Consider the following 14,872-nt stretch of genomic DNA (forward strand, 5'->3'; position numbering starts at 1 on the left):
TTAGTACTGTTTCAAGCTTTCATAACCTGGCAAATTTTGTAAAATGAACATGGTAATTAGGAGGTGTGGCCACAAAAAATGGGTATGGCCAAAAAAATGTGCTACGCGTTATCAAAGTAGATCTCTTGATGGGGGCCAGGCGTTGAGAGTAAATCCCAGTGTAACAAAGTCTGGGCACCCCTGCCTTAGACTATAAATTCCACTGCACGGACTGATGTGAATTATGTTTAATCTCTATAAAGCACTGCAGAAATTATTTAGTTCCACTTAAATACCAGGAAATAAATATATTCAAGCTTGAGATCCATTATGTGTATCTTTGTTATCCTGGGGGATCTAAAATGTTTTTTTTTTACACCATGAAGCACATTTACTAAAGAGAGAGTTGTGTCTTTCTGATGAATTTGAACTTTCATTACTTTTCGCCAGGTGAGTTTTCGCTCAGGCAAACGATCTGAAATCTGCTAATTTATTAAAGTGTGAAAATTTCAATTTGTTACCCTTTTCCCCAAAATTTTTTTCCCCAGGTTCTGACTGGCAAATTAATAAAATTTGGCTACATACTCAATATTATTATTATATCAGTGAAATCATATCCCGTATCCCAAAAAAGTCCTAAGCAAGAGTCAACATGCTGGTGTTTTTTCATATTTAAAGTGGGATTATGTTTACAAGTTGAAAATATCTTATTTACACTTTTTTAACATTGAAGCTCATGCCACATATTGTTTTATGGTGGGCTCATGGCCTAAGACATTAGAGGATTTATGTCTTCATTTTGCTTCTTTAGATATTTTTAATAAAAAGTGTCCATCACTAATAAACACATACATACTGTATGACTTTATATACTGCCCATGGTCTGCAGAAAGGTAAATGTGAAATGAGCAAAGTGTGTGCCAATGTTGCTGAAAAACTAAATTTCCGGGAAGTGATAGCCAATAAAACACAGACACGTCTGTTCATCACAGTGAGATAACTCAAAGGATTACGAATATCGACATAGCGGTCATATGCCATGACAGTCAATGAAACAAATTCAGAACAAGCTAAAGACAGAAAGAAGTATAGCTGGGTCATACAAGCACTAAAAGAAATTGTATTGTCCCTGCTGGAGAGCATAGAAAGAAGTTTAGGCTGAGAAACAGAAGAAGTACAAATATCTATAAATGCAAGATTGCAGAGGAAAAAGTACATAGGAATATGCAATAAGGAAGCCTGGTAAATCACTATAAGGATAAGTACATTTGCCAGTAAAGTAAGGAGATAGATCAGGAGAAACAGGCAGAACAATGGAATCTGCAATTCGGGATAATCTGAGAAACCCTGGAGATTGAATCCACTGTTACTGCTTTGGTTCTTGTCTGGTATAGTCATTGTGGCTTTTGGCCTACATAAGAGCAATCATGGGACATACTGTATAGCAGAAAGTAAATTTAGCAAGGCAACAGATAAAATACATTCAGCATGATTATAACAAAGAGAATGAGATTGAAGAGAAATCAGATAATAAATAAGAAAATGCTGTAAAACTTTATTGAACCATCAGGTCTGAACAGACTTTCTGCTCATGTTGTCAAAATAGCTACAAGAAGGGGTATAATTTTGTATATAACACCCGATTGTTAAGAATGTAATAACTTCTAAAAAACAAAATTCATGGTCTTCTCCCCTGGTTTCAAAACCTCTAATGAATGTCACTTTATTTGTTACAAGTCAATATATAAATATATTACTAAGCTTCTTAGTGGCCTTCTTATTTCTTAATGGCCTCCAATAATTAATAGAAATTCCATACTGGTTGGTTTGAGAACCCTTTTGAAGAGTTTCTTATGTGGCTCACTGCTCTTTCTTATATTTAAAGATTAATCCACTCTTTCTGGCCTCTACATTTTTTTTCTTCAACTAATCTAGTTCATCCTAGTCAGTCAATAACACAACAGAGTATACTTATTATAGGCATTATAAACACCTCAGAGCCTAGATATTGGCTACAAATTGATTGTACTTTTGCTCATCTGATTTCTTTCTTTTTCTTTGAGAAGAAAAAGAGAAAGACAATAATGAAAATTTGAAATGAACTCTAAATTACTTTAACTGTGCTGAGGGAAAACACAGAAACAGTCAAGATTCCAAACATCGGCTGTAGCAGTTTTTAATTTCAAACAATCCAGAGCAGGCCCCACAAGGAAACAAAATGGTGCAGAGACGCACATAGAGCCCTGCAGGAGAATCAGACAAGAATCAGTAAGTTCTGAAACTGACACCCCTACTCTTCTTAAGACTTAAACAACTAAAACAGACTTTGTGGACATTTAAAACAACAAGGTGGAAGTTGCTAATATAAAAACAGAAATTACCGTGATGGACTAGAGTCACATAATGAACAGATCAACGCTTCAATAGAGGACCATATCTCTGCAGACACATACTACTCAAAGACCATATGTACATTACAGAAAAGACTGGGTGATCTGGATAATAGGGGATGGTGGTGTAACATCTGCATAAGGGGCCTACCAGAACAAGCTGAGTGGAACAGTCTGCATGACACAGTGCTGCAAGTTCTTGGAAAGTCCCCTGCACATATTGTAGAAATAGAGAGCGTACACAGGGCCTTGTGCATGTGGTAAAAGAAAAGATCTAAAAATAAAGGGATCCCCTGATTTCACTAACAATGCTTGCCTAGCAGCATTCCCTATATGTTTCAGATATAAAAGTTTCACTTTATATTCCAGAGTTTCCACAGTGATTGTTTGACATCTTTATTTCTGAGAGTGTAGATAAGAGGATTGCATAAAGGTATAAGGACAGTGTAAAGAAGGGATAGAGACTTTGCATTAGCTAATGAATAATAGGTTATAGGGCTCATGTGGACAATTAAAATGGTTCCATAGAAGATAATAACCACAGTAAGGTGAGACACACAAGTAGAGAAAGTTTTCCAGCGTCCCTGAGCAGAACGGATCTTCATGATGGTAGATACGATACACACATAGGAAGAGAGGGTAAGGACAAAAGCAGGTAATCCAAGCACAGACCCAATAATATAGCTCATAAAATCAATATAATATGTGTTATCACAAGAAAGGTTCAGTAAAACCGAGACATCACAATAGAAGTGATTTATGATGTTAGACCTACAAAAGTTCAGCTGAGAAATACAGACAGTGTGTGCCATTGGATCAAGGAAGCCAACCAACCAACACATTATTGTCAATAGGACACACATTTTCTTGCTCATTAACATAAAATAATGAAGAGGGTTGCAAATGGCTACATAGCGATCATAAGCCATGGTTGTCAGAGACAGAATCTCTGTAGATGCCAAGGACAAGAAAACATAGAGTTGCAATATACACTGATTGAAAGAGATACCAGTATCATTTGTTAAGAGCATGGAAAGAAACTTTGGCTGAGTGACAGATGAGTAAGAAATATCCAGTAATGCCAAATTGCAAAGAAAGAAGTACATGGGAGTTTGAAGCACAGGATCCAGACATATGATAGTTATAATGAGGACATTTCCTGTAAGAGTAAGGGCATAGAGAGACAAAAATGCCAAAAAGCATGGAATCTGGAAATGAGGAAGACATGAAAATCCCTCAAGTAGAAACATCATGGTTTTGCTCTGATTTTGAATATTCATGTCACACCCTGCAATTGAAAGAAATGAGTACAATTCTTCAACGGAACTTGGTTTTAAAAAAATGTAAATGTTTCAAGTTACTTATTTTTTTGTTATCTTGAAGGAAGCTTATACAGTAAATGGGTAAACATTTCTTTGACACATGGATTTACAAAGCACACCATGACACAGCATTCGATTCAATGGAAAAAATAAGTGACAATTTTAAGAAATGAGTACAAATCTTTAATGGAACTTGATTTAAAAAAATCAATATGTTTAATGTTTTAACATTGTTTAAAGTAACAGGGAGGGACATGGTGAATTGCCTGGGTCATCTGGGACATAAAGTTTTAAAGGAATAAGTTATCCCTTTTAAAACATTAGGGGGCAGATTTACTAAGCTCGAGTGAATAATTTGAATGAAAAAATATTCGAATTTCGAAGTAATTTTTGTTGGGTACTTCGACCATCGAATTGGTCAAATTCAATCGAATTCAATCAAATCGAATGATTCGAACAATTCAAAGTAAAAATTGTTCGACTATTCGATAATCGAAGTACTGTCTCTTTAAAAAAAACTTTGACTTCATACTTCGCCACTTACCTACCGAAGTCCAATGTTAGCCTATGGGGACCTTCCCCAGCACTTTTCTATGTTCTTTTTGGTCGAATAAAATTCCTTCGATCGATCGCTAAAAATCGTTCGATTCGAAGGATTTTATCGTTCAATTGAATGATTTTTATTCGCTAAAATCCTTCGAATTTGATATTCAAATTTGAAGGATTTTACTTTGAGGGTCGAATTTGAGGGTTTTTTAACCCTCGAAATTCGACCCTTGAGAAATCTGCCCCTAGATGAAGAGTATTATCTTAAGGAAGTTTTTTTGGTGTTACTTGTCCTTTGACAAATGTATACTAGCGTACAACAGCCAGCTAAACCAGGAATGTGGAAGAGACATTCTTTAGGGCAAATGGTAGGGGTAGATCCCAGTGCTGTTATACTAGCCATAGTTGTTAGAATGCTGGTTTCTAAACTTGTGCTCATCTCCAGTGTATGTACTGTATAATAACTGTAATGAAATGGGAGCAGAACTGCGGGATGACCTTATGGGGAAAATGTAATAAAAAAATATTTTTGTCTCAAAAAATGGTTTGCGATTGTGAAATTTTACTATATACACTGCAAATGTTTACAAAAGCAATTTGGTCCCAAACTTTGCGCGGAAGCTGTTGAGGTCTTTAATCAGTCAAAAATGTCACAAACATGGTAGCTAATGTTCGCAAGCTTCTTTGCAAATGTTTGTTTTGCGCTAATGAAGCATATTACATTTCCCCTTTTGAATTCATAATAACTGTAAGCTAATAAACCATTATTACATTCTTGCAACTTAAGAAACATAACAAAGTATTGGTTGGTGTAAGGATGTGTGCTGCTTTTAAGTTGAATTCAGTTCTCTTGCCTGCTACATTAAGGGGCTTATTTACTAAAACTTGAATTAAAGGAGAAGGAAAGCTACGGAGGCATTTTATTGCCAATAGATTAGCTGCAATAGTGCAAGCTAGAATGCTATATTTATTCTGTAGAATGTTTTACCATACCTGAGTAAAAAGCTCTAGAAACTCTCTGTTTGTTTAGGATAGGAGCTGCAGTATTAATGTGCTGTGACATCACTTCCTGCCTGAGTCTCCCCCTGCTCTGGGCTCAGATTACAGTAGAGAAGGGAGGGGAGGGGGAAGAGGAACAAACTGAGCATGCTCTTGCCCAGGGCAATGAGGTTTAAGCTGAAGGCAGGAAGTCTGATACAGAAGCCCATGTGTACACGATAGAAGGAAAGAAATGCAGTGTTTCTTTTGAAAGGGTACTCAAAGCAGCACTACTTTGGGGGTTTACTGGTATATTTAGATAGACCTTTCTGATAAGGCTTACTTAGTTTTAACCTTTCCTTCTCCTTTAATCAGTTTTTTTGTTAAAACAAAGTCGACCAAACTCCTTCCCACTTTTTTCGAAAAAATAGTAGCTACAATATATCACAACAAACTCGAGAGCCAATACATAGGGGCAGATTTATCAAATGTTGAGGTGAATTTTTGAATTAAAAAAATATTTTTTGTATACTTTTACTAGGAAACGATTCGAATTTGAAAAAAATTCAAAAATTTGAATATCAAAATTTATCATGTACTGTGTACACTAAGGGGCAGATTTATCAAAGGTCGAAGTGAAAATTTGAATTTAAAAATTCAAATTTTGAGCTAATGTTTGTGTACTTCGACTAGGGAATAGTCCAAATTTGATTTGGAAAAAATTTGAAAATTCGAATTTCGAAATTTATCATGTACTGTCTCTTTGAAAATTAGAATTCAACCATTTGCCATTAAAAACCTGCCGAATTGCTGTTTTAGCCTATGGGGGGACCTCCTATAACCCACTTGGAGTCAATTGGTGGACTTTGAAAAAACAATGTTTTTTTTGAGAAAAACGTTTGATTCGAATTTGATCGAATACGATATTACTTCGATTCGCATGATTCGAAGTACAGACCTATTCGATCAAAAACTGACCTATTCGGCCAAAAAAAACTTAGACTTAATTTTCGGTTGGTCATTTTAAATTTGAATTTCGAGGTTTTTTAAATTCGAAATTCGACCCTTGATAAATATACTCCATAATGTACTATTGACACTAAGAAAACTCAACTTTATAATTTTCACAGTGAAAACTGGACTTATCAGGCAAAAACCTTGACTTTTTCGGATTACCCAGCTCAGTTTACAAGGTCAATAAATTGACCATTGACCATTGACTTCTACATGACCTCAACAGGTCGGTGACGTATTTTCAGATTCAGAGTTTCTCCCCCTAAAAACCATGACCATAAAAAAATGAAGGTTTAATAAATGGGGCCCTAAATATATGTATTTACTGATGGTCAACAAAAGCTTGTACAAGTCTAAGATACATCATTTTGATGAGTTTGTTCTCATTTATAAGCACCAGCTTTTAAACTACCCCATGTTTTCTGAGAAGGACTACATCTACATAGCTGTAACATACATAAAAAACATAACATAAAATATGAGCTCTATATTACTTGTAGTCTAGTCCTAAATATGACTGATGTTGGTGATGTAAAATTAAGCTCATAGTATTAACCAGGTGTTCACATACAGTTTCGTTTTTAAAAGGTCTTGCACTGCAAAGGGATATTCTACTGAACTGAACTTAACAGCTTTGGCTTGGAGTGGAGTCTATGTTTAACTTCAAAAAGTGTAGATGAATCCCATTATATCTTAAAATCTGACATTCCTATTCCTTCATTTACTGTTTGGTTTCCATAAGAATGAAATATATCCTTTACAAAAAAATAATGTGTTCAATATACTGTATACCTTGTAAGAAATGCAGATTCAGATTCATATACAGTACTGTGATTTAAAGAAGGATGTGTTTTTTTATTATTGTGTTTGTCAAGGTTAAGCTCAATGATTTCTTATTTCCCGTATATGTTAAAAATTTCCCTTTGCCTTTGAATTTTAGGGGCAGATTTATCAAGGGTCATATTTCGAATTTGAAAAACTTCGAAATAGGAATTCAAAAAGACCAACCGAAATTAAACGGTTTTTTTGGCCGGATAGGTTAATTTTCGGTCGAATAAGTCAGTTTTCAACCGAATTCGAAACGTACAAATCAAAGTAATAGCGCATTCGATCAAATTCGATTCAAAAATTTTTCCAAAAAAACCCGTCAACTTTTCAAAGTCCACCAATTGACTCTAAAAAGTTTCTAGTAGGTCCCCCATAGGCTAAAACAGCAATTCGGCAGGTTTTAAATGGCGAATGGTTGAATTCTAATTTTCAAAGAGACAGTACATGATAAATTTCAAAATTTCAAATTTTTTTCAAATCAAATTTGGACTATTCCCTAGTCGAAGTACACAAAAATTAGCTCAAAATTTGAATTTTTTAAATTCAAATTTTCACTTCAACCTTTGATAAATCTGCCCCTTAGTGTTTCTATTTTTTTTATCAGGGATAGTATAACATTTTACTGTGGTCCAAAGTAGACAGAATACAAATATGAAACATTGTTATTATTATTATTAATAATAATAATAATAATAACAAAAATAACATTCATGCAGCTGAAAAAGGTTTTTAAATTAACCCTTATAATTTTAGAAACAGAATAAGTCACCAGTGCCTGTCTGATGATGCCCTTATCTCATTACCTGTTCACAGGCATGCATCTTTCCACTACTGGGCATATTTATCAAAAATTTTATTTTTTTTGTGATTTTAGAGGTTTTTTTCTACTAAAAAACTCAAATGTTTGCTTATTTATTAAAAAATTGGAATATAAAAAATTCAATTTATTACAAAAATCTAAAGAAAAACTTGAATACCCTGAGTTTAAAAGCTAAAGAAACTTGAATTTATGAGTTTACAAGGTAAAATACTTTTTAATTTTGCCCAGGACAACTCCAATTGACTTTTATATCATCTCAAAGCTTTAAGATGCCAAAGTTTTACATTTGAGTTTTTTTGATTTTTTTGTGTTAAATAAATACCAAACATTCAACTTTATGAAAATATAATTTGAATTTGTGAGTTTTTTGCAGAAAAAAATCGAACGTTGAAAACTCAACCCCTATGTTATGACATCTCTAGAAGTCAGAACCACCATCTCAATTTGAGACTAGAACATTTCTGATGGAAACTGAGAGTCACATTAACCACCATAGGTCCACATTTTACTGTATAAAAAGCATTAACCAATCAACAATTAGATCCAATCCATCTAGAGCTAATAATGAACCAATTTTTTGATTAGTTTCCTCAGATTATTGCACTGGCATAAATGGGCTCCTTTCTAAGTAAGGATTATTTAATTTTTAATGTATGCAATATACTAGTTACAATAAAAATGTTTTGTGTTTAGTGCATGGGAAAATGCAACATCCTGTACCACAGGTCAATGCCCTTGCGTCAATATTCTAAAGTAAACCTACTAATCTGTATTTATTAAAAGGAATCCCTTCATATATTGCAAACATCATTAAGAAGCAAATATTTTATATATTATATTTATGTAATATTTTATGTAAGCCACAATATTGTATTAGCAAGACTTCTATTCATATACTCAATATTACCTGAAAAATAATATTTGTAGCTACAATATATCATTTGGCGTGGTAAAATCTCTGCATACATTGGTGTCCTTCTACTGCTTTTCAGCACTACAAAATAGCAAGTATTTATTTGTCTGTAAGTGCTCTGGGGACATTTCCCTAGTGACAATGGGAATCCCAATTTGATCTGCCCTTCCTGTCCTTCAGTTTAGTTAACCTTCTCTGTACTTTCCCTTTTTCATTAATATTCCTTTTAAGCAATTGAATCTTAAAGTCATGCTAATTACTACTTATTGTAAGGGCCCGAAGGCACAGTTGGAGTGCGGACCAAGGAGGAGGCAGGTAGTTAGACCAAAGTTCGCGTTATCAGAAGGGTTGGGCAAGAGAGTCGTCAAAAGTCCAGGCAATAGTTCAATCCAGGCAGAGAAGGGTCAATACGAAATAACAGGCAAGGTTGGTACACAGGAATCAATAAGTAATAACACACCCAGGAATACACGAAGTTAAACCTATACTTGGGCAATGTCTGCAATGTCCAGAAGGCTTTATATAGGCCAGGTTTGGCGCCAAAAGTTTGGGCGCAATGGCGTCATGACGCTGACGCTGGTGTCCCGACGCTGGCGTATAGATACCGACGCGCGTTCTGATGCTGGCGACCATTCCGCTGGCGTCATAGCGCTGCAACCAGCAGGATCCACATGGAGAGACAGGGAGTCGCCATTTTGGATGCCGTCGACATCTTGGCACCATCGCCATCTTGCATGTGAGTAGCGACTTCCATTTCCATTACACTTATGCCATTCTCCAGTATATAATAACTTTCCCACCTCAAACTAAATTTAAAGGTCTGTATTTATCAAGAATCCTAGTCCATTTTAAATACTAAAAATACGCAAACGTTACTCCAACTCAATCTATCTGATCAAGGTTACATTCCATCAGGCTCTGAGGCCTAGTTCAAAAGGCAAAGAAAGCACCATATCCTGTGTCAGCCACAGACAATTTGTTTAAACTGATGGGTAGATGTATATACTCTGTTCTGTAACTCTGATTCCTTTTGTATACACTGAGGAAAAGAACTGAATATGTGTTGGAGTACCTTGCAAATAAAATATCTAAATTTTTAATAGAGCAACACCCTGAACCACCATCTTTTTTATATTGCTATACTTTCAAATAATTGTGTGATTAGTCTTTGAAAGCCAAGCAGTATGTTCCTCATTTTCCAATTTTACCTTCCTGATACTACTTTATAGCACTAGCTGTAGTATTTATAGGCACTAGGTAGAATCTGTCCCCTTTGACTTCTAATTTTTTAAATGCTTTACTATTTATTCCTCATTGCTTCTCTACATCTACACTTAATGGGGCCGATTCACTAAGGGTCGAATTTCGAAGTTAAAAATACTTCGAAATTCGACCCTCGGATTGAAATCCTTCGACTTCGAATATCGAAGTCGAAGGATTTAGCGCTAATCCTGCGATCGATCGATCGAAGGATTTTTCGTTCGATCGAACGATTAAATCCTTCGAATCGAACGATTCGAAGGATTTTAATCCAACGATCGAAGGAAAATCCTTCGATCAAAAAATCACAGGCAAGCCTATGGGGACCTTCCCCATAGGCTAACATTGACTTCGGTAGCTTTTAGCTGCCGAAGTAGGGGGTCGAAGTTTTTTTTAAAGGGGAAGTACTTCGACTATCGAATGGTCGAATAGTCGAACGATTTTTCGTTCGATTCGTTCGATTTCGTTCGAATTCGAACGAATTTAACCAATTCGATGGTCGAAGTACCCAAAAAATACTTCGAAATTCGAAGTATTTTTCATTCGAATCCTTCACTCGAGCTTAGTGAATCAGCCCCTTAATATGTATGCGCTATAGTACAACTGTGAAGATTCTGTATTTTAAGCTGAAAACCTCATGTTCAAATCTCCCAGCTGAAGTTATGATCTTAGGGTACTAAGTTTGCTTTCCTGGAACTGCAAGTCTTTGTTGAATAAATGTATGTTTTTTCTTGCAACAATTATTAAGGGCTGCACTTTAAAACCCACTGGGTTAGCTTTATCCTATTGGAAATTCCGTAGGAATGGAAATGGGCAGTTTAGAAGGAACGCACGGTTTCCTTCATTCATAACATTCATAACATGGTTGGTTGGATAAATTTTGAATTCTAATTAGAAATTGCAACCCCAAAAATATGGGCAATGAAAGTTTTATAGTAATTATCATTACAATAAATATATTTCATAAATAGTTTGTCTAACAGTTTTTTTTTTTGCTGAACTAAGATGAATTCGGGACATTCGTCGCATGCGCAGTAGATCCGTACCGGTAACTGTTCCTACTGCGCATGTGCCAGAAGATGCCGGTCAAAGCAGGAAGAAGACGCGCATGGGAGAAGATGGCGACTGTGAACTCCGTGGACAGGACCTGCGCAGAGGGGTGAGTAAGAAGTTAGGGGCATTTGCCCAGGGGGACAGGTAGGCCAGGGGGGGCAACACGGGGGATGGGGTTTGCGCCCAGGGGGTTTCCTTCTCCTTTAATGTGCAAAGCTAATTGCAAATGTTTATAAACAGTTTTTGCAAAACACACTGTTATATTTGCAAATTTACAGTTAACCAGCACTTTAAGATGTGCCCAAATGTACCAGATAAACTGTTCCCTTTCTCCTCAGACAACTTTAGCCAGACACAGTGCCTGAAATTGACCCAAAAACAGAGATAAGTGGACAAACGGGTTTCTAAAAAAGAGTGAAGTTAAAATCATGTCTCGGATCACAAATATCTTTGTAAAAGAGAGATAAGTAAAGGTGTTATCTATTTAGTACAATTATTTCTTTCTGACTTTAGAAAAAAACAGAGTGTGAATTCAGTGGCAGAAATTTGTAACAATATAATTGTATCTGAAAACATGTTTTGTTGTTTTTCATTTTAGAATGATCTGCTATACAGAGTGTACAAAAATACACAAACAGGGGAAGTTTTGATATAAATGTTGGTTAATAATGGCCATGTGTAACTTTGCCCACATGTCCAGGGAACTATATGAGCTGTGATAAAACCTTAGACCACATACTTGGTTTTTCTGCCAAGTAGTGATGGGCAAATCTGTGCAGTTTCGCTTTGCCGAAAAACTTGTGGATTTTCGCCCCAAATTTGCGAAACAGCGAAAAATTTGAGAAATGCTTTGAAGTCAATGGGTGTCCAAATAATTTTGAAGCTTGGTAATTTTGACGTGAGCGACAATTCTGACGATTTTTTTTGACGCGCCGGATTTTTCACCGGCGATTTGTCGCCACAGTTTCGCAAGTTAATTCGGTGGTGACGAAACATGGAAATTTGCTGCGAATTTGTGTCTGCTGAATTTATTCGCCCATCACTACTGCCAAAGTGTTTACAAGGATATTGATGATTTTTGTGTGTCAGTTAACCAGACAAATAAGTCTAAAACCTGCTCATTTGATACCGTTATAGATGTTCCCTTTAAGACAGTGATGTGGATCATGTTGGACCTTTAGAACCTTCTGCAAAAGGTTACATGTTAATTTTAGTAATCCTTAACTGTCACTTGGTACCTAGAAACATTCACTTTAAAGGGCCTATTTACTAAAACTCGAATTCATCAAATTTTTTTCCTTCCACAAATCGAATTTCTTTATTAATAATTTTCCTTGAAACAGACAGAACATAAACCCTATAGTTCAATGCATTCAGTAGTTTGTGGAACAAATCCAGGGCAGCAACTTGTCTGCAAAGTTCTTTATTGGGAAACTGAGTTACACAACATGTTTCGGGCCTACGCCCTTTATCAAGGCACTTGATAAAGGGCGTAGGCCCGAAACATGTTGTGTAACTCAGTTTCCCAATAAAGAACTTTGCCGACAAGTTGCTGCCCTGGATTTGTTCCACAAACTACTGAATGCATTGAACTATTGGGTATTATACACAGAATACCTGTGGAAGAAGCCAACAACGAAATTTGGTGAGCTTGCTCTGAATATTATATTTAGAACATAAACCCTGCAACAAAATCAAGCGTCAATTCATATCACACAGTTGACGACCCGAAAACCCTATTTTACCGAATTATAGCTGCGAAAACTCATATTTATAATATTATTTTACGAAAACCCAGACTTTATCGGATTATCCAGCACAGATCACAATGTCAAGAAAAAACTACAGGGACATCTGCCATTGACTTCTACATGACCTGTACAGGTTTGAGATGGAGTATTTCCAAATTCACATTTTCAACATATTTGCGGTATAATAAATCTCTAAAAATTTTAGTTTTTTTTTTTTTACGAAAAATACAAGTTTTCTCCTTAAAAACTTCAAACAGAAAAAATTGAGGTTTAACAAATCGGCTCCTAAGAGTAGCTGCTGCTAAACTAGTTGCTGCTAAACATGTAAAGAAATTTGTAGGGGGTGAATTGCTTCCTTTCTGCTCTTTGCTGTTCAACAAGGCGTCTTGCCATTTGGGATATTGTATGGGAGACTGTTAAAGAAGTCTAGAGACAAACAGGCTTGCCCTGCTAAAATGCTTTCCATGCCACGTGATAGGGATCATTGCATCAACTGGATCACTTTGCCTGAAAATATTTGAGGAAGGTACAACAGTCAGGAATAATACTTTAGTTAGTTAGTAGTAACTAGATACTAGTTTTGGTAGCCTCCTGCAATTTGCAAGGTAGAATATGGAGTGTTATAATATTTACTATATTTTCTTAAACACACACACCCCACACATACGCATAAAACATATCCCTACAATTAAAAAGTCATAGTTCCATGATATTCAAGACAGCAGAAAAAAAATTGACCTGATTTGACACTTTTCAATTAAAGATCCACTAACAATGCTTGTCTAACAGTCTACCCTGTATAGTAGATTCATTTTACATTCCAAAATTTCCACAGTGACACTGTTACATCTTTATTTCTGAGAGTGTAGATAAGAGGATTGCATAAAGGTATTAGGACAGTGTAAAGAAGGGAAAGTGACTTTGCTTTAGCTGAAGAATAATAGGTTATAGGGCTCATGTAGACAATTAAAAGGGTTCCATAAAAGATAATGACCACAGTAAGGTGAGACACACAGGTAGAGAAGGTTTTCCAGCGTCTCTGAGAAGAAGGGATCTTCATGATGGTAGACACTATACACACATAGGAGGAGAGGGTAAGTATGAAAGCAGGTAATCCAAACACAGACCCAACAATAATGCTCATAAATTCAATAAAATATGTGTTATCACAAGAAAGATTCAGTAAAACCGAGACGTCACAATAGAAGTGGTTTATAATGTTAGACCTACAAAAGTTCAGCCGAGAAATGAAAACAGTGTGTGCCATTGGATCAAGGAAGCCAACCAACCAACACATTATCGTCAATAGGGCACACATTTTTTTGCTCATTAATATAAAGTAATGAAGAGGGTTGCAAATGGCTACATAGCGATCATAAGCCATAGCTGTCAGAGACAGAAACTCTGTAGAAGCCAGAGACAAGAAAACATAGAGCTGCAATATACACTGATTGAAAGAGATACCAGTATCATTTGTTAAGAGCATGGAAAGAAACTTTGGCTGAGTGACAGATGAGTAAGAAATATCCAGTAATGACAAATTGCATAGAAAGAAGTACATGGGAGTTTGAAGCACAGGATCCAGACATATGATAGTTATAATGAGGACATTTCCTGTAAGAGTAAGGGCATAAAGAGACAAAAATGCCAAAAAGCATGGAATCTGGAACGGACATGATATTCCCTCAAGTACAAACTCCATGGATTTGCTCTGGTTTTGAATATTCATGTCACACTCTGTAAATGTAAGAAATGAATACAAAGCGTTAAATGGAAATTGGTTTAAAAAAAGAAAATGTTTTATGTTACTTCTATTTGTCATCTGCAAGGAGGTTTATAAAAAAACAATTGGCAAACCTTTGTTTGAGACATGACTCAGAAAGCACACCGCTACACAAGAACTTAATTCAGTGGAAAAGAAGTGTTTCATTTCAGGGCAGGAATAAGTTACAGTAACAAACAGGATAAAATCTAGCCTCTAGTTTCTGCTAATTCTGCACACTAGTATACAATAGCCA

At 35.8% G+C, this 14,872-nt stretch overlaps 2 protein-coding genes across 2 annotated transcripts; both read right to left on the reverse strand.

The window, feature by feature from the left end:
- Positions 1-2,722: 2,722 nt before the first annotated feature.
- Positions 2,723-3,649, reverse strand: LOC108699011 (olfactory receptor 1Q1). The gene has a single exon (XM_018230867.1). It carries the CDS (start codon positions 3,647-3,649, stop codon positions 2,723-2,725), a length of 927 nt encoding a protein of 308 aa, XP_018086356.1.
- A 10,013-nt stretch (positions 3,650-13,662) lies between these two features.
- Positions 13,663-14,583, reverse strand: LOC108699012 (olfactory receptor 5V1). Its single transcript, XM_018230869.1, has one exon. The coding sequence runs from the start codon at positions 14,581-14,583 to the stop codon at positions 13,663-13,665; it is 921 nt and encodes a 306-aa protein (XP_018086358.1).
- Between the last annotated feature and the right edge of the window lie 289 nt (positions 14,584-14,872).

This window comes from Xenopus laevis, chromosome 8L (assembly GCF_017654675.1).
Source record: "Xenopus laevis strain J_2021 chromosome 8L, Xenopus_laevis_v10.1, whole genome shotgun sequence".
NCBI lineage: Eukaryota > Metazoa > Chordata > Amphibia > Anura > Pipidae > Xenopus > Xenopus laevis.